Genomic DNA, 25,878 nt, shown 5'->3' with positions numbered 1-25,878 from the left:
CTACAACCCAGTCATACGTTCAGTTTTCCAACCAAGAAGGCTGGGAAAATGTATTGTTTTGACTAAGCAAACTAATGCCCTAAACGAAATCTGAGACCTGTTACTAAAGAGGAAAAGATAAATGGATATGGGTGGCCACTGCAAATTCCATCACAGAGGGTCAATATTTCTCTAAGGGGAAAAACTAATTTCATTACTGTGGTAGATATGGGGAAGGTTTCTTCCTATTTGAACACCACAAAAGTGGAAAGCAATTCAAAATAATTATATTAAAACATATACCGATATATTAATGAAAGGAAGCAAAATTATATAACCTTTTAAGAGAAATGTTCATCAAACAGCATCAAAGAAGATAAGTACTATGAGGCAGAATAAAGCAGGAGCCAGGCATTCTCACTGTACTAGCTCTCTTTCCTTCCTGCTCAGACTTCACTGTAACCTTCCTGCATTACTGCTCTGTATACACCTAATGAATTAAGAACTAAGAAGCAAATCAACAGGGAACTTCAATTGACTATGTAGAAGCAATTTCTCATTGTTTTTCCCGCTTATGCACTCCTTTTATTCCAGAACTAGTATTTTCAGATATTCCAGATATTCCAGAACTAGTATTTGTACAGCTATTGACCTCATCAGTGTTTTGACTGGCAAGCTTTAAAACTATTCAAATTGGTATACTAATGAAGAAAAGATGAGATACCATATTTAAAACAGCGACAACATGAGAAGTCCCACAGGAAAGTTTAGTATAATTTATAATTTATAGGAGGTTAACAGAAACACCATACTCTAAATTTATCATAAACATTAAAACATACAATATGAAAACTGATTATTTCAGTTGAATGCTGAAACCAAGATCATTTCTAAACTTGGAGTTGTCTTCCATTTCTGGCTCAGGGCATTGGCCCTGAATATTGGGTAATATTGGCTTCAGAAATTTGAACTCGCTGGTCCCGGAATCTCCTGCCAGACACACCTCATACTGGTAGCTCTGGGATGGGGTCCTGGTGCCGCTCACATCCACCAGATATCCAGGAAAGGGGCCCTGAGGCACCAAGCAGCGACCCACAGAGGCAGCTCTGCTCCTCTTGCACAGTCGCACCGCCACGAACAGGAGCACCGACAGGAGGAAGAGCGATGACACTGAGGCCAACGCCACCACCAGGTAAACAGTGAGCGATTCCGTCTGGGCCTGGGATGGGGTCGCCTCTGGGAGAGGCAAGAAGGGCTGGGAGAAGCCATCCACCAGGAGCACGTGCAGCGTGGCTGTGGCCGAGCGCGGAGGCTCACCATGGTCCCTGACCAGCACCACCAGCCTGTGCTTGGCCGCGTCGCGCTCGCTCAGCAGCCTGGCGGTGCGCACCTCGCCATTGTGCGCCCACACACCGAACAGCCCGGGCTCCGTGGCCTTGAGCAGCTGGTACGACAGCCAGGCGTTCTGGCCCGAGTCGCCGTCCACCGCCACCACCTTGGTCACCAGGTAGCCCGGCTCGGCCGCCCGGGGCACCAACTCGGTACAGGGCGCGGAGCCATTCTGCAGCGGGTACAGCACGAAGGGCGAGTTGTCGTTGGCGTCCAGCACCAGCACGCGCACCAGCGCCTCGCTGCTCAGCGCGGGGGAGCCCCGGTCTGCGGCGCGCACGCGGAACTCGAACTCCTGCAGGGCCTCGTAGTCCAGCGACCTGAGGGCGAACAGGTGGCCGTTGTCCGCGTTGATGGAGACCAGGGAGGAGAGGGGCAGGTGCTGGTCCTGGGGCGGCAGCAGCGAGTAGGTGACCTGGGCGTTGGTGCTTGAGTCTCTGTCTGTGGCGCTGACGCTGCCGATGTGCAGGGCGGGGCTGTTGTTCTCACGGACGAACAGGGTGTAGGAGATTTGGGTGAAGGCGGGGACGTTGTCATTGACGTCTGAGACCAGCACGGTCATATTGAGGTGTGTTGTCAGCCTGGGTGTCCCTAAGTCAGTGACGGTGATAGTGACGTTGTACTCGGCTCTGCTTTCTCTGTCTAGGGGTTTCTCTGTTAGTAGAGTATAAAAGTTCCCCACAGAAGATTTCAGGAGGAAGGGTAGATCCTCCTGAATGAAGCAATTTATTTTCCCATTTTCTCCTGAATCAAGATCTGAAACACTGAAAAGTGCAACCACAGTTTCAGGCGCGTTCTCAGGTATTGGGCTGGTAAATGCAGACATGGTAACTTCTGGGGCATGGTCATTCACATCCATCACTTGAATCAGAATGGTGCATTTTCCAGAAAAGCCTCCAGCATCTCTCGCCTCGATATTGACTTCATAGGACTGCAGTTTTTCGAAATCGAGTTGTTTTTTTAGTTCAATTTCTCCTGTCAAGGAATCGACCTTAAAAGTTTTGCTTATCTCATCTGAAGCTTGGAAAAGTGAATAGGAAATCTCTCCGTTGACTCCTGTGTCTACATCCGTGGCAGAGACCTTGACAACCAGGAAGCCTATTGGACTGTCCTCAGAGATCTGCACCCTATAGAAAGGCTGCTCAAATTCAGGGGCATTATCGTTAACGTCCACGACTTCAATGTAGACCTGAGCAGTGCCAGATCTGGGCGGAGAGCCACGATCCAGTGCTGTGAGTGTCAACCTGAGTTCCGCTTCTGCCTCTCGGTCCAGCGCTTTGTCCAGCACCAGCTCTGGATATTTCCTGCCATCACTGCGTTTGCGGGTGAGGACCCGAAAATAGGAGTTGGGGCTGATGATATAGTTCTCAATATTGTTTTGGCCTACATCTAAGTCTTCAGCATTCTTCAGAGGAAACGTAGTCCCAGGAGGACTGCTCTCTGACACTTTCACCAACATTTCTTTGTCCAGAAATACTGGAGAGTGGTCGTTTATGTCTATTACCTGTAGTTCAGCTTGAAAAAACTCGAAGGGACTCTCTAGCAACACTTGGAAATGTAGCACACAGGGCTCTGTGTGACCACACAGATCCTCACGGTCCAATTTCTCATTGAGCAACAAATCCCCGGTCTTCTGATTGAGCTGCAAATGTAGTTTGTTCCCTCTGGAAACAACCCTAACCCCCCGCCTGGAGAATTCCCTCTGCTCCAGACCCAAGTCCTTTGCTAAATTGGTGACAAAGGAGCTGCCCTCTGTTTCCTCCACCACAGAATAGCGTCTAGGTTCCGCCGCGCCCGCCAGAGAGAAGCCCAAAAGGAGAAAGTGAAAAAGGACTTGCCTTTGTCTGCAAATGAGCTTCCCGCTGGCCTCCATTGTTCTTGGTGGGTTCAGCTTCCTGGGAGGACTGTTCTGTGGGACTGTAAAGTCCCCAGTATCAGAGGCTGTGGTTATTCCACAGATACCTCAGAAATATTCCAGTGAATAGTCCTCTCCAGAGGACCCAGCCGTCCTCTCTTTGGCATCCAAGCTTCCCGTGGGCTTCCAGGTTCTGCTGCTTTTTGCTGGTTAATGGAGTTGCAGCTGAGGTTCTGGTTTGTACCTTCTTATCCTGCAGCGCCACCACGCGTCCTCACAGGATCTTACATTTTGTGAGATGATAATAGATGTAATATTCCCAACTTTGCCTGTATGTACCCTGGGACTATGTAAGGTACAACACCACCTTTAATATCGCCGGACGTTACTGAGCAGACAACTGTCCGAAGGAGAAATTACATTAGTCTTTTAACAATACTAACTGAGTTTTGGGCAAAAAGGAAATATTTAGGTAACAGTCTAGCTTGGCAAAAAGAATATATGCAAAAAATTTAAAATATAATTGTAGTTAACATGGACAACATTTAGACCTTTATAGTTTTATTTCCATGAACCATATGAATAATTAGTAGCTGTCAACCTCGAACAAATTATTTAATCTCTCTGCTTTAATTTCCTCATCTGTGAAATGAGGATAATAATAGCATCTACCACATAGGGCTGTTGTGAATTCCCCACCTTACACATGAGGAAACTGATTCAAAGAGAGATTAACCTTAAAAATAAACTATATACCCAGTATATGGCAATTTTATACCACCAGGTAGGTGACTCTGCATAAATCCATTGCTATAACTAGAAAAACACCTCAAAATTCACATGATAGAATAGTACAGGAAAACGACTATCTCAAGTAGAGAAGTTATGTCAAACAGTGAAGGTAAACAAACAAAGAAAGGCTGGAGAGTTTGTCTAAATAGAGACAAAATCTGTAACAGCAGTGGTGATTTTGTTTCTGGGGAAGCATGTCCTTTTTTGTTACCTCCACTTCTCTTCTAATAGCATCAATTTTAAAAAGCTTTTATTTTGATATTTTTCATATCTCATAAAAGGAGAAGAGTAAAATGAACCTCCAAGTGCTCAGTACTAGCTTCAACTATTATCAATGTTTTGCCATAATTCTTGACTCTATCCCTCCAACATTTTTACATTCCAGACAAACTGAATTTTCACCCACGAATACTTCATTATACATTTCTTTAAATGCATAATGACTTTAAGTGACTCTAAAAATACCCTTAAGTACAATGTCATTATTATACCTAAAATTAAGTTAGTATTACTTAATATCCATCTATATTAAAACTCATCCAAGTGTTTCAAAGTCATTGCTGATGTTTGAAACAAGATCCAGACAAGATCTACACATTACATTTGATTGATAGATCTCCTAATCTCTTTCCTAGTGTAGACTTCTCTCCTCCTGTTTTTCATGCCATTTATTTGTTGGAGAAATTAGATAATTTTGTCCTAAGACCATGAAAGCATTTTAAGATTTTACTGCTGTGATGTGGGTTTTTTTTGTTTTTTGTTTTTTTTGCCTTTAGATTCTATCCCACCAGTGATATACGGTAATACTACCTTTATTAGAGTTACCAGCACTAAATTATAATATTTTCAGAACACAACCATGCAAAAATTATCTAGATATTTTAAAAATAAAAATCAGTTGTAAATTTTTATTTAAAAAGTGATTTTCCTTAACTTCCCAGAATTTCTAAAAATTTAATGAACATCTATGTTTCTCTTTGATATTATGCATTTAAAACTATTATTTTTCTTAGATTTTCCTGATTCAATAGTACACAATAATTAATAGAAAACTTTTAAAAACAAACTTTCAAATCAGGAAAATGTATTACAAATGTTAAGTATGGGTGATGCCAGAAAATCTACAATGTAAAGAAAATAATTAACTAATGATGCAATCAATATTATGTAATATTCCTACTCAGGACCATTAATCTTTTTCTGTGAAATGAAAGTCATATATTCTGAGGACAAGGAGAAGGCACAGGTTGCCCTTTCAATTTTGTTTTTCACTTGAGTTTGGACAGATTAGAGCATTAGTAATAATAGTTGAAAATTGACCCAGAAAAGCAGGACTTTTGGTTTATAAGAAAACTATAAATATGTACATTATTATTTCTAAATATAGAAAAGATTGAACAGTAGTATAAATATGATAAAAGACTTCTTCTCCTTAATTAGGCAGAAACTTGCCAGGTGATATCTAATGACAGAAAACAGTATGGAATTAGAGCAGGGTCACTGACCCAGAGTCAGACAGATCTGGGATGGATGATCAGTTTTGTCACTTATTAGTGCACTTTAGTGAACTTATTGACTCTCTAAGACCATCTATTTGTTCATTCCTAAAATAACATGCCTCATATGCTTCTCAGATTAAAAGTGTTAAAATAGTGTATGATGCATTAAAAACGTTTTTTAAAAATGCTTAAAAAGATCTACAGTCTATGCTGAGACTAGGGTATGTACACTCATACAGCATTCTAATCAACTCAGAAAGTCTCAGTAGAGATTGAAAAAAATGGAAAGCAATTTAAAATATCTTAAACAAGACTTACATTTAATGGACTGTATATTAAGCATAATTGTTTGACATAAAACGTTACACATATACATTTGATGCTTTATGAAGGGTTCTTGGTACTAAATCAGGATCCTATTCTATGTATAGATATTTATTTCTTGTCTTCAAGAGTACATATTTGAAATGATCTAAAGACATTCCTTTACAGGCACCTCACAATAAATTCCTAATCAAAAATGTATTCACAGACGCGGATTTATTTTCATTCTTTATCAGAAACCCAAATTATTCTGAAATGGGCGATTTTCTTCAACTTCCCTACCTGTGCTCTGGGGTAGCAGGTTGGGGATAATTGGCTTCAGAAACTTGAACTCATTTGTCCTGGAGCCTCCAGTCAGACACACCTCATACTGGTAGCTCTGGGAAAGGGTCCCAGTGTGGCTCACGTCCACCAGATGTCCTGGAAAGGGGCCCTCGGGCACCGAGCAGCGACCCACCGAGGCCGCCCTGCTCCTCCTGCACAGCCGCACCGCCACGAACAGGAGCACCGACAAGAGGAAGAGCGAAGACACCGAGGCCAACGCCACCACCAGGTAGACGGTGAGCGAGTCGTCCTGGTCCTGGACCGGGACCGCCTCCGGGAGCGGCAGGTAGGGCTGGGAGAAGCCGTCCACCAGGAGCACGTGCAGCGTGGCGGTGGCCGAGCGCGGAGGCTCGCCATTGTCCTTGACCAGCACCACCAGCCTGTGCTTGGCCGCGTCGCGCTCGCTCAGCAGCCTGGCGGTGCGCACCTCGCCATTGTGCGCCCACACACCGAACAGCCCGGGCTCCGTGGCCTTGAGCAGCTGGTACGACAGCCAGGCGTTCTGGCCCGAGTCGCCGTCCACCGCCACCACCTTGGTCACCAGGTAGCCCGGCTCGGCCGCCCGGGGCACCAGCTCGGTACAGGGCGCGGAGCCGTTCTGCAGAGGGTACAGCACGAAGGGCGAGTTGTCGTTGGCGTCCAGCACCAGCACGCGCACCAGGGCCTCGCTGCTCAGCGCCGGGGACCCGCGGTCTGCAGCACCCACGCGGAACTCGAACGCCTGCAGGGCCTCGTAGTCCAGCGACCTGAGGGCAAACAGGTGGCCGTTGTCCGCGTTGATGGAGACCAGGGAGGAGAGGGGCAGGTGCGGGTCCTGGGGCGGCAATAGCGAGTAGGTGACCTGGGCGTTGGAGCCTGAGTCCCTGTCTGTGGCGCTGACGCTGCCGATGTGCAGGGCGGGGCTGTTGTTCTCGCGGACGAACAGGGTGTAGGAGGTTTGGGTGAAGGCGGGGGCGTTGTCATTGACGTCGGAGACCAGCACGGTTATGTTGTGCTCAGTTTTCAGCCTGGGTGTCCCCAAGTCGGTGACGGTGATGGTGATGTTGTACTCAGTGTTCCTCTCTCGATCCAAAGGTTTCTCTGTTACCAGAGTATAGAAGTTCTCTACAGATGGCTTCAGGATGAAGGGGAGATCGTCCTGGATGGAGCACGCTGTCTTTCCATTGTTCCCAGAATCTCTGTCTCTAATCCTAAAAACAGCCACGACTGTCTCGGATGAGTTTTCTGCAATTGGGCTAGTAAGTGAAGACAGGAGCAGCTCAGGTCGATTATCGTTTATATCTGTTACCTCAACCACCACAGTGCATTTTCCAGAAAGCCCGCCGCCGTCTTTGGCCTGAATAGTTAATGTGTAAGTTTGAATTGCCTCATAGTCCAGTTCCGCTTTCAGATGAAGACTGCCAGATGTTGGATTAATTTGAAACGTTTTGAGAATTATTTCAGTGGCATAAGAAAATGCATAGGCTATTTCCCCATTACTTCCGGTATCTAAATCTCTGGCTGACACGGAGACAACTATGGAACCAACGGGGCTATTTTCGGGCACCTGCACTTGGTAAAGCGACTGCAGAAAATCAGGGGCGTTGTCATTTATGTCTAGAACCAGGATGCGTACGAGGGCCGTCCCTGATCTGGGAGGAGAGCCGCCATCTAAAGCGGTGAGGGTTAAACTGAACTCTGGTATCTCTTCCCGATCCAGCACTTGATTCAGCACCAATTCGGGATAGATATTCCCCTCCCCACTATCATGGACATTAATATGGAAATACGCATTGGGGCTGATGGTGTAGTTACTCAGGCTGTTGGTTCCAACATCTGAATCCTGTGCACTTTCTAGGAGAAATGCCGCCCCTGGAGTTGTACTTTCTAATATTTTCAAGGAAATCTCTCTGTCTAGAAATACTGGAGAGTGATCATTGATGTCTCTGACCCTTAGTTCAGCACGGAAAATCTGAAAAGGTTTTTCCAATAACAACTGGAAAGGCAGCACACAGGGCTCTCTGGGGCCACACAGTTCCTCTCGGTCCAATTTCTCATTTAGAATTAAATCAGCAGTAAGCGGATTGAGCAGTAAAAATGGCAAGTTCTGGTCTGAAACAATTCTAGTTCCCCGGGCTCTCAGTTCCCCTACCCCTAACCCTAGGTCTTTCGCCAAGTTGGTAAGAAAGGTGCCTCTCTCGGTTTCCTCCGCCACAAAATACCGAAGCGGTTCGGCGCCAGCCAAAGACATTCCCAGAAAAACACAAAGAAATAGGACTTGCCTTCTCTGCACAGCACGCACTACTCTGGCCTCCATTCTTCCTTGGATTAGTCTTTCAAAATGACTTCCACTCAGCCTCCAGCAGCTCTCACAAATGGCAGCAGCCGAATCCTTTGAAATGAGCTGAATAATACCAATGTTTGTGGGGAAGGATCCTTACTTTCCCCCAATTCCTATTACCACCTTTTCCTTTCCTACACTTTTCAGATTTCGTTTTTACTCTGGAATCTGTAACATCCTTTCTTTGGGAAGATATTTTTCTCTCTCTTTTTAGCCAGCAGCGCCACCTTGCGTTTTGTGGGTGTTATTCCCGTTATGAAGACTAGAGGAAAAAGATGGCGGATTGAAGGAATTCTGCAACAAGAGTGATTTGTCCCCGGGTTCTTTGCTGTTTCATTCCATCTTTATCCTCAAATGGTCACAGTAATGCTAGTAAGTAAAAGCTGATGTCGTTTTCCCCTGTGATAATCTGGATTCGTAGAAGAATTAATTTATTGTCTTCTTAAATCTAGGGGCATGCAACTAAACTCTGGCTCCCTACCGAAATTCTAAGAAAACCTCCTATTTTAAAAATGGATAATAAAAATATACATGAGAAAATGAAGCCTCTTCCTTGAAGTCAACAAATATTCGTTGGGGACATTTTATTTATTTGTAAAGTATTTAACAATAATAAAGTGAATATGGCAGAATAATTGACCTTTTTCCAATTTCTTGTGAATTAAACAATTATTCCACTTTCCAGGTCTTACTCTTTACCTGTGATATTTCTTGGAACACTTTCTGCCTTCCCCCAACCCGACCTTCGTCCTTCACCTGCTTTAAGTATTATATAGAAATTATTGTTCATCTATAATTCCAGTGACTAGAATCTCCAATATCCAATGAATACTCTTAAAATTAGTAGTAGCAAGTAGGTCAATCTTGCATTTGTGGAAGTGCTTCTAGCATTTCATCTTCAACTATGATGGTTGATCTCAATTTGGGGTAAATACTCCTTTTTTGAATCAAGAAAGTTTTCTTTTTATTCTTTCATATTTTGAAGTGATTTTTGATAGCTGTTGAAATAATGCAGTTATTCTTTAGTTTCTGAATTATTGAGTTATTGATATAAATGGCATTTAACCATAATGTATTATTGTTTTAGTGCACAAATAGATATGATGTGTCAACATGGTTTTAGGATTTTTCTAGTTAATGTTGTTTTCCTTGGGTGTGTTTGCCTTTTATGGCTTTGGTATTAAACTGTTATACTGGCATCACAGAATGTGTTAAGGAGCTTTTTATCTATTTTATACAATAGTTTTAATAATTATATTATTCTATGTTTCTACATGCTTAATTCCAACTTGCCTTTTAAACTGGTTAGGTTTGGTGACTTCACTTGCAGTAGATCTATGACTACCATGTACATTTTACCTTTGGTTATTAATCTGTTCAGGTTTTGTATTTTTAAGTAACTTGCATTTTATTTTGAAAATCATTTTATCTAGTTTGCAAATTTCTTGGCATGTTTTCATTGTGTTATTTACCTTTAATTGTATCCCTATTTTTGTTAGTGATGTTTAGCATTTTATCTCCTTTTTGTTCTTGCTGAGACTTGCAAGAGCTCTACTGATATTTTGAAATGCATTTTTTTCAAAATAATATGTGACCTTGTCCAAAATTAAATAGCACTAAGAGGCTTATAATAAAATACAATGCTTTTCTGCCCTTTTCCACATCACTTTTCTTAGTTCCCCTCCTAAGAGGTAGCCATTTTAAAACTTTTAGTTATCTCTTTGGTCACTAATCTGTTTTCTGATATATTTTGATAAATTAATTTTAGAAATTATCAATTGACTCCTTATTATGTTAGATTACATTTTAGGTATTTCAGATTTTCTTTTACTTACCATATATTGGGAGCATTATTGTGCATTAATTATATTTTCTTTTTCAATTTTTTCTTGAAGTTAATAATTGTCTTGCCTTTTCATTTATTGATTTTTTTAATCCCTATCACTTATTCATCCCACAGATACAATTGCCTCTCAGCACAATTTTCCCCATAGTCATTTCCATTCCTCCTGAGACTTCCATTTTTCTTTGAATAGGGCAGTTGCTTTCTATGCCTACTGCACAGCTATCATTCTGGATTTTTTCTTTGCTCTCATTCTTGGAATTCTTTGCCTTTTATACTGGATGTGTTTGCTAGTTCCGGGATTTTATAACTTGCCCTTTTTCAGTTTACTCTGTGGAATTAACTAGACCACATCCTCCAGTAGGTTCATATGATTGAAAAGATGATACAATGTTAAGAGGATTGCTAATGATATCCTTCAAAATCCCTGTCTCTCGAGTCAAATAGCTCCTTACTGGACTAGTTGTTCATTATGCCTGAGACTCAGTTGTCATCCTGGGATCCTCCTTCAACATCACCCAGAGATTCATTTCACTTCTGTCCTGTTTTGGATCTTCTCATTTCTGTTTCTTCTGTCTTGAATTGGGCTCTCATTTTGATAGATATCTTCCAGTAGTTTTCAGAGAAGGGTGTTTCAGAGTTAAATGTTTTTGTGATCTTAAATGTACTAAAATGTCTTTATTCTACCCTCAAACTTGATTAGTAGTTTGACTAAGTATAGAGTTTTAGCTTGAAAATAATTTTTCTTCAGAATTTTTGTTTTGTCAATGAGATTTCCAAGCCAATCTGTTTGCTAAGAAGTCTAAAGCTAATCTTATTTCTTATCTTCTATGTGTCATTGTCCCAAGAATTTTAAAATTAAACAATTACATGTTTTGGCTTGGGGTTATTTTCCATCCATTGTACAGTATAATTGATGAGACATTTCATCTAGGAAACTAATTTCCTCCTGATCTTAGAAATCTCCTTAAATTATTTCATTAATAATCTAACTCCCATTCCTTTTTTAGAATTTCTGTAATTCAGATGTTAGACCTCTGGTATGGTTCTCTAATTTCTTTATTTTTTTCTCTCCTACTTGCCATTTTAAAATATTTTTGCAGTATTTTCTTGAACGTTTTCTTAACTTTGTCTTCAAGCCCTTATTTTTATTTTTATTTTTATTTCTTTATTAGGTTAGTATTTTCCTAGACTTATCTCTTTTATTTAAAGAGCTCTCTTTTGGACTTATTTCTTAGATGCAGTAACTTCTTTTTTCATCTGATGATATTAATAATAGCTTTTCCCCCAAGTTTTCTTCTTGCTGCAGACTTTCCATTTTCTCCAAGTTACCTTTTTACTCTTTGCTTTTCTTTAATTTCTGTATGACTTTTCAGAAACTTTCTTCATGTGTTTGTTCTTAATTTAATTTGGGAGACTACAGAGCTGAGTGATGGCTCTGAGTAGGTTCGTAATTCTTGTCCACTTTGAGTTTTCATTCTAAAGTGAACTGGGAGCACTGATGGATAGGGAAACCTCAATGTCAGTGTGATTAGGTCTTTCTAGTTGGACTGGCCAGATTACCGCACCCTTTAAAATCCCCCATCAAAAAGGAAAAGATATAGATTGGAAAAGGTGAAGGATTAAGTGGGTGAAGAGGAGTACAGTTTTGCATCAAGATAGGCTAAGTTATGCTTCAATACCAAACAACTTCCCCAAATCTCAACAGCTTAACACAATGAAAGTTGATGTCTTTCTTATATTATATACCCTATATAGTTCAGCCTGGGGCCCTCCTCACTGCAGTCAGTCAAGGATCTAAACTTGTGAAGATTCCATCTTCACATATACTTCCGTGATCACTATAGTGGGAAAAGAAGATGTGTTAAACCGTGCCTCCAAAAACTTCAGCCCAGAATGGATATATGTCACTTCTCACATTTTATTAACCAAAGAAAATTACATGGCTATACATATTTAAAAAGAAATAGAATTGAAATTCTACCATATGTCCAAGAAGGGGAGAACCAAAATATTTGTAATTGGTTCTAATGACTATCATAGCATTTTAACAATCAACCAGAATTCAATATTTAGATGGTTACTTACTTTTGCTATCCATATTACCCATGCCCTCCATTTTGTTGGCAGCACCTCTCATATAATAACCCTGCTTTTTGTACTCATCAGAAAATAAAACTCCAGACTTCTGTTAGGGTCAAGGGGATAGGTAGGTTACTCAGTGACTGGAGTGGGGAAATGTGATCTAACTGCTAGAGATTTAACTGCTTTACAGGGAGCTTTAACACAATCTTTTTTATTTGGCATGCTACTATCATTTCCAGAGGATCTAGGATTGACATTTCAGATGCCTCTGTATGTCCCACCATCTAAACAGAATTGATTCTAGACCCATAGTCTAAACAGGATTGATTCTCAGCTCTTCCCATTTACACTACAACTGGTAGTTGATTTGTCAGGTCTACTAAATCATTCATCTGTTTTCCAACTTCTAAGAGTTTTCCCTGTTGTCTACTACATTATTCTCTTCATCCTTATTAAGTTTGTTTCTGAAAATATCTGTTCACTTTTTCTTAGTGCATTTTTAGAGGGAGCCAAATGAAAGGTACATGTCTCATACATCAGTTATACATAGAACCTAAAATATCCTTGGCTTTTTTAAAGAAATAACTTTTTGTTTAATTGGTCAAATATTATGTGGTTTTCTTCTGTATAATCAATTTGTGCTTTCATATTTTTAATTCATTCCTTTAATTTTCCTTATTTTAAAAAATTCTTGTTTTTATTCTGAGTCATTTACTTTGTTCCTTTTTTCTCAATAAACCTTGATTTCTAAAATATGCATGTAAGTTTTACATTTTTCTCTATTCACCTTTTTACTCTTACCTTAAATATCACTTTATTAAAGAAACTTCTTATATCAGCTAGAATTATATTCTATATAACTTATAGATCTACGTTCTATATCAAATTAGCCTGAAGTTACAGACAAAGTCATAATAACAATGACTTAAACAAAATATAAAAGAAGGCTAGTGGCTGAAATGCACTCCATGATATATGGGACCCAGTCTGGTTCCATCATTGATTTGCTATCTTCAGGACATGGCCTTTACTTCATTGTCCAATATAGTTGCCTAATAACCAGTCATTACATCCCCATTCATGCCAACAAAAAGAGGAAGGAAAGGGTGTGCTTTCACTTTTTTAAAAGATTATTTCCATAAGGTACTCCATGGCACTCGTGCTTGCTTTTATCTCACAGTCTATGATTGAGTTACAAGATGACACCTGGCTTCAAGAGAGGTTGAAGAATATAATCTATAGCTCACATACCTACATAAGCAGCTAAAATCAGAAGTATATTAGTAATAAATAAGGGGAGAATGTATATTTGGGTTAAAGTAGCCATCTATATCATACCCACTTAGACCTGACCTATTGCCCCAACTGCCCACTAGGAACAGATAGGGTCAAAAAAGTTATCCAGTTCAGAGCAGTTATTAAAGGAACATATGACTGCCTCTCTCCTTATTGGCGGTGTGGCTTGTATCCAAAAGAATCCTTCTTCACTGAATGCTAAGCCTACGAAGCAATAGAGAAATTAATTCAAATGCTAGGACAAGGCCTTTTGAACAATGTTTCCCCAGTGTACTATACGGAATATGCCATCAATTCCTGTTTCATTTTATAAATTTTTTAAAAATTCAGGGTCTAGAAAGCATAAAACTCCATTTTTCAGACTTCTTAGAATTATTATTCTGTATGTAACTTAGGTTTTACCAATGAGATTCCTTCATGTGAGTCTTAGAATACAGGCAAAGGTTGTCTTCCACTGTTCACCAATAAGGTCAGAAAGATGTGAATGCTTGCAGCCAAGTCAGCATTCCTCTGTTTAGCCATCACCTTCATAGGGAACTGGAGACCACTGTGGCATCCAGACACTCTGTGTCAGTGTGCAGCCATCAGTTTTGGAGGTGGGAGAGGGCACTGTGGGAGCAACAACTTTGGTAGTAGTAGTAGCATCAGCTTCCTGATTCCTGTGCTGCAGCTGTGGTCATATGCCTTCAGAACCATTTCAGTGCTGACTGTCTTTCTTCTGCTTGTCCAGTTCTTCCAGTGATTTTATATAAGCATCTAAGTTCTTGTAGCTGATATCCTTTTTGGTTTTGGTTAGAGACACACAGAGTAGTTTTTGGTTTTTGTCCTGAACTCTGAATAATTCATCCAAACTCAAAATTTTATTCCTTCACTCAAATTATAAGTAATAGGAGCCTCTCAATTAGAGTTCGTAAAAGAAAAAAAAGTGTGAAACATAAAATCATCAAAGCTTTAAGGTACTAGTCCCTTAATCTGATACAACTTAGTTTAAGAATAGGGGAGAATAAAAAATTTCTGATGTACTCCTGAGAGACTAAAGATAAAAGTGTTTGATAAATTTGATGTATATCTTTTTTAAAAAGCAGAACATGGTCTGAAGGTGAATAAAAATCTTTCTTCCTCCCTTCATGTGTAACACAGTAAGTCAAAATTAGTTTTAAAAATGTATTATTTGTAAAGAAATAATAAAGGGCTCAACATCACATTGTAAATGTTAAAAATGAAAGCTGGGTCACATATTTTAAATGACATATTATTAGGTGAACAAAGCAAGTATCAAATACTATAAATAATAAATGGGTATTTTATAAAGATAAAGAAATAAAATATTTTGTTATCATGTTTAGGCTTACTAAGCCAGATAAAATAACAGACTGAAATTTATTTATTACTTTATTCAACGTTCATTCACCTACATTTATTTCAATACAGCCATGTGCTGCATAACAATGTTTGGTCAACCGTGGATGGCATATACAATGGTGGTCCTGGAAGATCATAATGGAGCTGAAAAATTTTTGTTGCCTAGTGATGCTATACCTATAGTAATGTCATAGTGCAATGCATTTCTGTTCTATGTTTAGATACACAAACACCATTGTGTTATAATTTTATCTAGTAGTCAGTACAGTAACATGATGTACAGGTTTGCAGCCTAGGAACAATAGGCTCTACTGGGTATCCTAGGTGTGTATAGTAGGCTACATTATCTGGATTTGTGTAAGTACACTCTATGATGTTGGAACAATAATGAAATTGCCTGATGACACAGTTTTCAGAATGTATTTCTGCTATTAAGCAATGAATGGCTGTGTATATTTTTCTAAGCCCATAAGATAAAGAGCCCTCTCTGTGAAGAGAGTACTGTCTAGTGGAGAGGGGAGATTATTGATTTGTCTGAGCAGAGTACTCAGTTGATGAAACATTGGATTCAATGTATGTAAAGGAAAAATAGCCTAATTAATACATAATGGAAATGATGGAAAAACTGAATCTTCAGGTTGAATAAACATTAGACAGAGCTTGTCATTTCTGAAAATGATAGTATTGATAATTCATATGACCCTCCTAAGGAAAACAAAATATAATGGACAAAACTTAAGAAAAAACTTCTAAACTAATGAAGAGCCAAAAACATAGTAGAAAATGGCAGAAAAAGCCCAATTTCTTATGGAAGCCTGTAATAGAGGGGTAAACAGAGTATCAGAACAACAGTTCTCATGCTCTCAGAGAATTTAAAAATATTTGTACTCAGGCTTTGATCTGAAGCTATGTGGGATTAAAGAAATATAAATCAAGGCTCAGGTGTAACCACAGTTGCAGCATATTATAGAAAGATCCTCTTCATATTAAGGGACCCCTCAGGGATACATCCATAATGTAAATACAGTGTAAACACAAGCAATCTAAACCTGCCCTCAGCCTCCAACTCCAGGGAATTACATAGAAATCTCCCTGATGTTAAGCAGAGCAGAAGAAAAAGAAAAAAAAAAAAAAAAACCATGCCTGGGAAGTTGTATCTACATATTGGGGTGTGTGTGTGTATTGAGATGGGGTCTTACTATACTGCCTAGGTGGGTATAGAACCCCTGAGCTCAAGTGATCTTCCCACCTCAGCCTCCTGAGTAGCTGGGACTACAGGTGTGCACCACTGCACATGGCCCTCTTGTGTATTTGTATTTTGAATATACATAGGTTGAGATGCAAGGAGCCTTAAGCCATTTAATTAATTTGTGATGGTCCACTATTGATAGTGTTTCCAATATCCTGGCTGAAACAAATGAAAATCTCTTTTGAAAGATGGAACATGTGCAACCTAGGCTTTGTAGATACCCCACAAATAAATTTTCAAGGGCAATCAACCATGCATGTCCTACAAAGAAACAAAGACATCATGCATGAGAAGGAGCAGAAACAAAATAGAGTAGGCATAGGCCCACACAAACTTCAGATATTAGAACTATAAGGCAGATTTTAAAACAAAATATACTTACCATATATAAATAAATGATATACTTGAAAATATCTGCATGAGCAGATTGAAAAGGCACGAGGAGTTCCAGGGAAAAGTAATGTGTAATTACCATAATCAAGACACAATCTGATAAAGATAATGAATTTCAAGGATAGAAAACAAGTTACCTACAGGTGAAGCAAACAGGCTTCAGAATTTCCCTGAGCAACATTTCATACCAAAACAGAATTGAAATGTCTACAAGATTCTGAGGGAAATAAATTATGGCTCAACTATTTTATACATAGCCAAGCTGTTGCTCAAGTACAAAGACAACAATGCAGCAAACAGGAAAGAATTCATTAAACCTTGTGCTAGTACTGATGAATTCTTACTGAAAAAAATACTACTTAAGGATAAAAATCAAATGACTTATAGATGACTGTAGAAACTATGACAGAAGAACTAATGTTATCTTTAATGTCAACAAATCTTTGAGGAAAAGAAAATCCATTGAAAAATTTTATACCCTGCTAAACTGTATTTCTCAAGCATGTGAAAAAATACAGCACCTATGAACTCTTATCCAAAGACTGACATCTGATGAAATCAAGCAAATCAAGCAATAAAACAACATAAATGATTCAGGTACAGGAAAACTAGCACAATATGACTGACAGTAAGGACTGCATTTTACTCCGGTTTGAGCACACTAGTTTTTCTCAATTTTTTCCTGGAACTTTATGTAAATGATAGAGGGCAAGGGTTTAAAATAAACAAAGCTATAAAGACAGAAATAATGGGAAGAGAGTAAACCGTAGGGGAGAGATGTCACAAAAATTTTGGAAGATGCGAAGCACACAGACAATTGGTAACTGACAGTTTTCTTTTTGCTCTCAAATGAAAAGGAGGAAAGTTAGTAAGAAAATCAAATCTAGCCAAAGTAATAATCCAGATTGAGGACCCAGGGAGAGGCTAAAAACAACACTGGCTGAAAATATATATAAGGAGTATTTAGATCTGAGAATTCCTTTCCTAGTCAGTGAAGCAAGGCACTTTCCCTTTTCTCATCATGGCAGAAAATCGGAGGTGTAATATCCATAGTGGTTTAATAGGAAGGGCTCTGGACTAAAGGACAACAGCACAACTTAGGTCAGGACTGAGATCTTAGTGAGAAAGTGGGCTAAAAAAAATTAAGACACTTTCTCTCAAACCAAGGAGCTTACAGAGTGCTAGGTGTCAAGTTTATAGTAACTTCCATCCTACCCATCCTTACTGAATTCCTCTCTGAAGAACAATGTGAGCCCAAGAGCGAAGACTTACAGATATTGACATTTTTTCTCCAGATAAAATGTTTCCTGTTTTGTTACCCTAAGGTGAGGTCCACCACTCAGTTAGTCTCACCCAAACATACAATGTTTATCAACTTTTAAGTGCCTTATTTTATAAAAGGAAAAAATAGCCTGGGAACAGTGGCTCATGCCTGTAATCCCAGCACTTTGGAAGGCTGAGATGGGTGGATCACCTGAGGTCAGGAGTTTGAGACCAGCCTGGTCAACATGGTGAAACCCCATCTCTAATAAAAATACAAAAAAATCAGCTGGGCGTGGTGGCAGGCGCCTGTAATCCCAGCTACTCAGGAGGCTGAGGCAGGAGAATCACTTAAACCCAAGAGGCGGAGGTTGCAGTGAGCTGAGATTGTACCACTGCACTCCAGTCTGGGCGACAGAGCAAGACTCTGTCTCAAAAAAAAGAAAACAATACATAATTGGGCTAATCAAAATTTTAAAAAATCTTTTTTACTTCAAAAGACACTACCAATAAAGTGAAAACACAACTCAGAGAATGGCAGAAAGAATTTGTAAATCATGTATGTGATAAGAGTCTAGTATCTAGAATATATAAAGAACTACTAACATTCCACAATTAAAATATTTTAAAAATTAGATTAGATAACTGGCAAAGAATTTGAGTATACATTTCTTTAAAGAAGATATTCCAATGAACAATAAACATATGAAGAGAAATATAACATCATTAGTCATTTAGGAAATGCAATTCAAACCACAATAGGATACTACTTCACACCTTCTAAGATGGCTATAATAACAAAAAATAAGTGTTGGTGAGGATGTAGACAAATTGGAACCCTCATACACTGTTGAGAGGAAAGTAAAATGGTATAGTCACTTTGGAAAGCAGTTTGATAATTCCTCCAAAAGTTATATAGAGTCAGTATGTGACCCAGTAATTCCAATCCTAGGTATACACCCAAGAGAAATGAAAACATGTTCACACAAAAACCCATACATGAATGTTCCTAGCAGCATTATTCATAATAGCCAAATGGTGGAAATAAACCCAAATGCCCACCAACTGATGAACAAACAAAATGTGGTACATTCATACAATGGGATATTATTTAGCCATAGGAAAGAACAAAGTGCTGATGCATGCTATAACATGAATGAACCTTGAAAACATTATGTTAAGTGAAAGAAGCCAGACATATTCTGTGATTCAATTTACATGAAATGTCTAGAACAGGCAAATCCAAAGAAACATAAAGGTGATTAGTGGTTTCCAGGGGCTGGAAGGAGGAGGGAATGGGGATTGACTGCTTATGCATAACAGGTTTCTTTTTTGTGCTGATGAAAATGTGAAAAATGTTCTGGAATTAGATAGTGGTAATAATTGTGCAGCCCTTGGAATATACTAAAAACCACCAAACTCAATTTTTAAAAAAGTGAATATTATGGTATGTGAATTGTATCTCACCAAAGAATTTTAAAACTGCAAGGCTACTATAGAAATAAATATGCAGAGACCAAGAAAAAGCTTTTTGAAAGTAAAATGATGATAGCAAAAGCTCAAAATTCAGCCATAGAGGAAATTTACTGGAATCCAGGAAAATAAAGACAGAAGATAGAACAAGGATAAGAAAAATTAAATATCAAACCAGGTTACTATACAACTAACAGAAATTGCAGAATAAAAAACCAAAAACCATTTAGTAGAGGAAATAATTTTTTAATTAAAAAATCCCTAACAAGCCTGTTCTAGTCTGAAGAACATGTGTCAAGATTGGCAAGTCTCATTGAGTAATTAGTGCAATAAAAGACCAAAATTCTTACACTATGACACAATGATGAAATTCTAGAACACTGGAGATACGTACAAGAACCTTAATATATCTGGAGCAGGGTTTCTCAGCTTCAGCACTGTTGGCAGCTGTGACCATCAAAAATGTTTGCAGACATTGCCAAAAGTTTGATAATTGCCAAACATTTACCAAAGATGGCAAAATTGCCATTGGTTGAGAATCAGGGATCTAGAAGGAAAATAAAGTTTCTCAGAAAAGAATGAGTAATCAGAATGTTGATGATCATCTCAACTTTGGTGATTAGAAGACAACAGAGGAATGTCTTCAAAATACTAGCAGCAAATAATTCCTAACCTATAATTCCACACCCAACAAAATCTTCAAATAGACATTTGAGTTTCTGACATCTGAAATTTTTTATATTCAAATGATCAAAAGATTTATTACCAAATATTCTTCTGACAGTTAAGGGAGAAAACCAAACAAGAGGAAGATGTAACATCCCAGAAGAGGAAATCAAATGCAAGAGGAAGATAAATTCCCAAGTTAGTGGGAAAAGCAAACTGCCGGCTGTGCAGTAGGTCTAGAGAGCAAACAATGTACAATGGAACAAGACTCTGAATAGCTCCAGGATGGCTCCAGGAGAAAAGAATAGAACCAATAGATTTCTTTATGAGTTTAACTTAAGCTTCAGACTTTACAAAATTTGTGGATAATTTTTAAAAATGTAGATAGAAAAGTAGTTGAAAAAGAAGGCAATTATGACCTTAAAGGTAAAAAATAGGCTTTTTCCTTTTACTCTTAAGGCTTAGGTGTAAGTAACATTTTTCTGGTGAAAATTATATAAACATTATCTAAACAGAATTTTGATATTGCTAGGTAGAGGAAATGTGCAAGTTGTGTGTGTGTCTGTGTGTGTACCCCTTAAAAACTGGATATTTAAAACTGGGATTTGAGAAAAAGCACTTTATAAGCATATGTGATTTTAAAAATAGGGAAGTAAATATGGGAAAACACATAAGAACATCAAAAGTGGTTACCCTGGGCAATCAGACATGAATAAAATTGAAAAAAAAGTATCATTATATGACTTTTAAATTAAAATTTAAAAAATATGAAATGCTGGCCAGGTGTGGTGGCTCACACCTGTAATTCCAGCACTTTGGGAGGCCGAGGAAGGTGGATTACCTGAAGTCAGGAGTTCGAGACCAGCCTGACCAACAGGTGAAACCCCATCTCTACCAAAAATACAAAATCAGCCAGGCATGGTGACACATGCCTGTCATCCCAGGTACTTGGGAGGCTGAGGCAGGAGAATCGCTTGAACCTGGGAGGTGGAGGCTGCAATGAGCCAAGATCGCGCTACTATACTCCAGCCTGGGCAATAAGAGTGAAACTCCGTCTAAAAAAACAATATGAAATGCCTAAACAATTATGGCAAGTATTCTTTCAGAATATATTGTAAATGTTATAAGTATTGATAAGGTAATATATATTTAATTCTAAAAGGATAAGTAAGGTTAAGAAAGAAGAGAAAGGGTATAAAATGTTTGTCTGCTCATTTTTAAGCAGGTGGTTAAGTAATGCTAATGTCTTAATATGCATCTAATCTTGCTTTTTAAACTTTACAGGGACTACTTATCAAAGCTTAAGCAAGTTCTATAGTTTCACACTTCGTTTTATTGTATTCAATCTGATCATTTTAATCAGAAGCTATCAATTTATTATAGATCATTTTATAAAATTATTTTCATCTATTACTTTATTCTTATATGCATCCATTGAAATATTTTAGAATTATGTTGACTTAATGAAATTAGTTCTGATGGTGGAATAATGATGCTAATTTGCTTTCTTTTTTACTTACTGTATGTTTGAATCATACGTTTATATATTTATTTATTTATTTATTTTTGAGATGGAATCTGTCTCTGTCACCCAAGCTGGACTGCAGTGGCATGATCTCAGCTCACTGCAACCTCCACCTCCCAGGCACAAGGAATTCTCCTGCCTTAGCCTCCCGAGTAACTAGGATTACAGGCACTCACCACCATGCCCAGCTAATTTTTGTGTTTTTAGTGGAGATGGGTTTCATCATGTTGACCAGACTGGTCTCGAACTCCTGACCTCAGGTGATCCACCCACCTCGCCTCCCAAAGTGCTAGGATTACAGATGTGAGCCACTGCACCCCGGTTGCTATATATTATTTTAAAAGAAGGAGAATCATTATTTACATACCAAAGCCATTTATTATTTTTTTAAAAAGCAATCACAAGTCAACCAACCTTTTTTCTATTATTCTTTCATGTAATAGGAGTTGAATCCTTTAGAATAACACCCGATGGTCTATAAATATCAATTTTGAAAGAAAAAATTCAAGAGAGAAAACATCACCTAGGTAAAATATTGGTTCATTTGAGGGAAGAGTAATGTTTTTGAAACAACACAACAGAAATGCAACAATTTACAAGATTACTAAAATTTTTACATAAATGAAAAGTATTTTTTAAACTAAAAGCTGTGATTTACAATAGACTTAGAGTCATGCTGATGATAATCAGAAAGTTAGAAACACCATTCTCTTAATCATAACGTATCAATGAACAAGTTCAAATATTGGGAACCTGAAAACACCTGTGAGTTCCAAAATCTGACCAAACAAAAACAACAACCCTAGGAAACACCATTTATCTGCTATTGTGTGCACATGCTATAACTAACATAGTTGACAACCACCACAACAAAAATTAGAGGGAATGGAAAATAGTCCAGCAGGCTGAAATAGCTATAAATATAACAGCCATTACTAATGTGTGAATATGTGACTGTGTGAATGAGAGAATTGGGAACTTACAGATGAATAGTGAATTCTATGATTTATCACGACCTGTTGTCAGATTCCTAATTGAACCCAAAATCATTCCTGGAGTTGGAGTTTGCCTCGCTGTCCCTGCCAGTCCCTTCACCCAAGAAGTTGGGAAGTATCGGTTTAAGAAACTTGAACTGGCTCTCAGAGCTTTCTGCCAGGTAAACTTCATACTGATAATTCTGGGACAGGGTCCCGGTGCCGCTCACGTCCACCAGATGCCCTGGAAAGGCGCCCTCGGGCACCAAGTAGCGACCCACCGAGGCCGCCCTGCTCCTCCTGCACAGTCGCACCGCCACGAACAGGAGCACCGACAAGAGGAAGAGCGACGACACCGAAGCCAACGCGACCACCAGGTAGACGGTGAGCGAGTCGGCCTGGGCTTGGGCCGGGGCCGCCTCCGGGAGCGGCAGGTAGGGCTGGGAGAAGCCGTCCACCAGGAGCACGTGCAACGTGGCAGTGGCCGAGAGCGGAGGCTCGCCGTTGTCCTTGACCAGCACCACCAGCCTGTGCTTGGCCGCGTCGCGCTCGCTCAGCAGCCTGGCGGTGCGCACCTCGCCATTGTGCGCCCACACGCCAAAGAGCCCGGGCTCTGTGGCCTTGAGCAGCTGGTACGACAGCCAGGCGTTCTGGCCCGAGTCGCCGTCCACCGCCACCACCTTGGTCACCAGATAGCCCGGCTCGGCCGCCCGGGGCACCAGCTCGGTGCAGGGCGCGGAGCCGTTCTGCAGTGGGTACAGCACGAAGGGCGAGTTGTCGTTGGTGTCCAGCACCAGCACGCGCACCAGCGCCTCGCTGCTCAGCGCCGGGAAGCCGCGGTCTGCGGCGCCCACGCGGAACTCGAACTCCTGCAGGGCCTCGTAGTCCAGCGATCGGAGGGCAAACAGGTGGCCGTTGTCTGCGTTGATGGAGACCAGGGAGGCGAGGGGCAGGTGCGGGTCCTGGGGTGGCAGCAGCGAGTAGGTGACCTGGGCGTTGGTGCCTGAGTCTCTGTCTGTGGCGCTGACGCTGCCGATGTGCAGGGCGGGGCTGTTGTTCTCGCGGACAAACAGGTTATAGGAGGTTTGGGTGAAAGCGGGGGCGTTGTCGTTGACGTCGGAGACCCGCACGGTTATGTTGTACTCGGTTTTCAGCCTGGGTGTCCCCAAGTCTGTGACAGTAATGGTGATGTTGTACTCGGCCCAGCTCTCTCTATCTAGCGCTCCTTCGGTTAACACGGTGTAGAAATTTTCTAAGGTAGGCTTTATAAGGAAAGGGAGGTGGTCTTGGATGGAACACATCATTTTTCCATTGTTCCCAGAGTCCGGATCCGAAATTCCGAAAACAGCGACCACTGTTTCTGGGGAGTTTTCTGGGATATCACTGATGAGTAAGGACATGGTAAGTTCCGGTGCGTTGTCGTTTATATCCATCACTTCTATGGCTACGGTGCATTTTCCTGAAAGACCCCCACCGTCTGAGGCCTCAACTTCCATATGGTAAGATTGAATTTCCTCAAAATCCAACGCCTTTTTTAATCTAATTTCTCCCGTGATTGAGTTTATTTCAAAGGCCTGAATGATTTGATTTGAGTATTGAAAAAATGAGTAGGAGAGCTCCCCGTGGGTCCCAGCATCTAAATCCCTGGCAGAGACGGTGATGACGAGGGAACCTATAGGGGCGTTTTCTGGGACCTGCACCTCGTAGAGCCGCTGAGTAAATTCAGGGACGTTGTCATTGATATCTACAATCACTATGAGAACATGAGAAGTCCCAATTCTGGGCGGTGACCCACCATCCAGCGCTGTGAGGGTTAACCTGAGCTGGGGCTGCTCCTCGCGGTCCAGCGCTTGATCCAGCACGAGCTCTGGGTATTTCTTGCCGTCGCTGTGATTGCGAGTGAAAAGGTGGAAATAGGAGTTGGTGCTAATTGTGTAGTTCTGAACTGTGTTGCTACCTACGTCCAAATCTTGAGCTATTTTCAAAGGAAATGAAGTCCCTGGATGGCTGCCTTCAGAGATTTTCAGGAGGATTTCATTTTCCAAGAATTCTGGGGCATGGTCATTTACATCTTGGAGCTGTAGTTCACCTTGAATAAACTGCACCGGATTTTTCAATAACATCTGAAAATGCAGTATACATGGATCTATGTCACTGCACAACTCCTCCCGGTCCAATTTTTCTTTTAGCAGCAAATTCCCACTCTTCTGTTCGAGCTGCAAATACTGTTTATTCCCTTTGGAAAGAATCCGGGCGCCCCTTGCGGCCAGTTCCCCTACACCCAGCCCCAGATCTTTTGCTAAGTTGGCCACAAAAGAGCCGCTGTCCCTCTCTTCTAGAACTGAATACTTAATGGTAGCGCTGCCCGCCTCCCACAGTAGTAATAAGAAAATAATGGCGGTCACTTGCCTTTTCTCTGGTGCTTTGGGGAGCGGCGTCTCCATCATTCCTCAGGGTCCAAAAGATGCCGTATTAATCACAAAATAATTGCTTTACAGCCAACTCAGCTATCTTGATTTAAATATCTTGAGTTAGTTCTTTTTAACATGGACCGACATGGGATGGCTGCCTCTCTGAAACCTTCTATCCCCAGTGGTGAAAAAGTGTTTCCTTTTCGAGCTGCCAGGAAACCCGCACAGCTTTTAAGGAGACACTGATGCTGCAGTTTTTCACTCTTAGCCTGCAGCGCCACCAAGCGTTCTGCTTTACAACTTCAGATAATTTTCATTTCAAAGCACACGGTATACTGTGATAGCTAAAACATAAAGCAGGCCTTTTAGGTCATAGCCTGTTATATACTCCCTTTTCCCCCGCCTATTATGTGGCCTTGTTCAGGTAGCTAAGAATGGTTGTTATAGCAAAAGTAATGTCTATATCTGTATTCATCTTCCTTATAAAGGTGCAAGTTCAGCACACAAAACTCTGCTCCAGGCAAATTCATTTAATAACAAGTATTTACCTGTACGGACATTCATGTAGCTTCTTGGGATAATACAGTAAATGAAACATAAAAATTCTTGCTCTTGGAGAATTTACATTCTATTAAAAAATGCTAATTTGTTCTATTTTACTGGAAGAAATAATGAACTTTCAAAATCTAGTTTCACTCTCAAATTACAATGTGCCTGTAACTCCTGAAAGAAAATAAAAATATTGTTTCTTGTTAGTCTCTGGTCTACATAACCATTGTGGGTTTTGTTTTTGTTTTTGTTTTTGAGACACGGTCTCACGTTGTTGCCCAGGCTGAAGTGCAGTGGCCTCAATCTTGGC

General features: G+C 40.1%; 3 protein-coding genes across 4 annotated transcripts; all 3 read right to left on the bottom strand.

Annotated features, from left to right (window-relative positions):
- Positions 1–835: 835 nt before the first annotated feature.
- On the bottom strand, positions 836–3,480 carry PCDHB8 (protocadherin beta 8). The gene is given in 1 exon segment (NM_001193904.3): positions 836–3,480. A coding segment is annotated over 1 exon segment (2,406 nt). The 5' UTR covers positions 3,242–3,480.
- A 2,335-nt stretch (positions 3,481–5,815) lies between these two features.
- On the bottom strand, positions 5,816–8,662 carry PCDHB7 (protocadherin beta 7). The gene has a single exon (XM_077937247.1). It carries the CDS (start codon positions 8,456–8,458, stop codon positions 6,071–6,073), a length of 2,388 nt encoding a protein of 795 aa, XP_077793373.1. The 5' UTR covers positions 8,459–8,662; the 3' UTR covers positions 5,816–6,070.
- A 13,330-nt stretch (positions 8,663–21,992) lies between these two features.
- On the bottom strand, positions 21,993–25,205 carry LOC699873 (protocadherin beta-17). 2 transcript variants are annotated; one of them, XM_077937242.1, is made up of 2 exons: positions 25,018–25,205; positions 21,993–24,731 (listed from the first exon to the last, which is right to left on the bottom strand). In XM_077937242.1, exon 2 carries the CDS (start codon positions 24,729–24,731, stop codon positions 22,665–22,667), a length of 2,067 nt encoding a protein of 688 aa, XP_077793368.1. In that variant the 5' UTR covers positions 25,018–25,205; the 3' UTR covers positions 21,993–22,664. The 2 variants fall into 2 exon arrangements, with proteins under 2 accessions (XP_077793368.1, XP_001090236.3); XM_001090236.4 differs by having other exon boundaries at positions 21,993–25,205.
- Between the last annotated feature and the right edge of the window lie 673 nt (positions 25,206–25,878).

Source organism: Macaca mulatta, chromosome 6 (genome assembly GCF_049350105.2).
Source record: "Macaca mulatta isolate MMU2019108-1 chromosome 6, T2T-MMU8v2.0, whole genome shotgun sequence".
Lineage (NCBI taxonomy): Eukaryota > Metazoa > Chordata > Mammalia > Primates > Cercopithecidae > Macaca > Macaca mulatta.
The sequence above is the reverse complement of the archived record's forward strand: the minus strand, read 5'-3'. Positions and strand labels throughout refer to the sequence as shown.

Coding starts and splice junctions, on each gene's coding strand:
- LOC699873 (XM_001090236.4), bottom strand. CDS start 25,055: ATGATGGAGACGCCGCTCCCCAAAGCACCAGAGAAAAGGCAAGTGACC.
- PCDHB7 (XM_077937247.1), bottom strand. CDS start 8,458: ATGGAGGCCAGAGTAGTGCGTGCTGTGCAGAGAAGGCAAGTCCTATTT.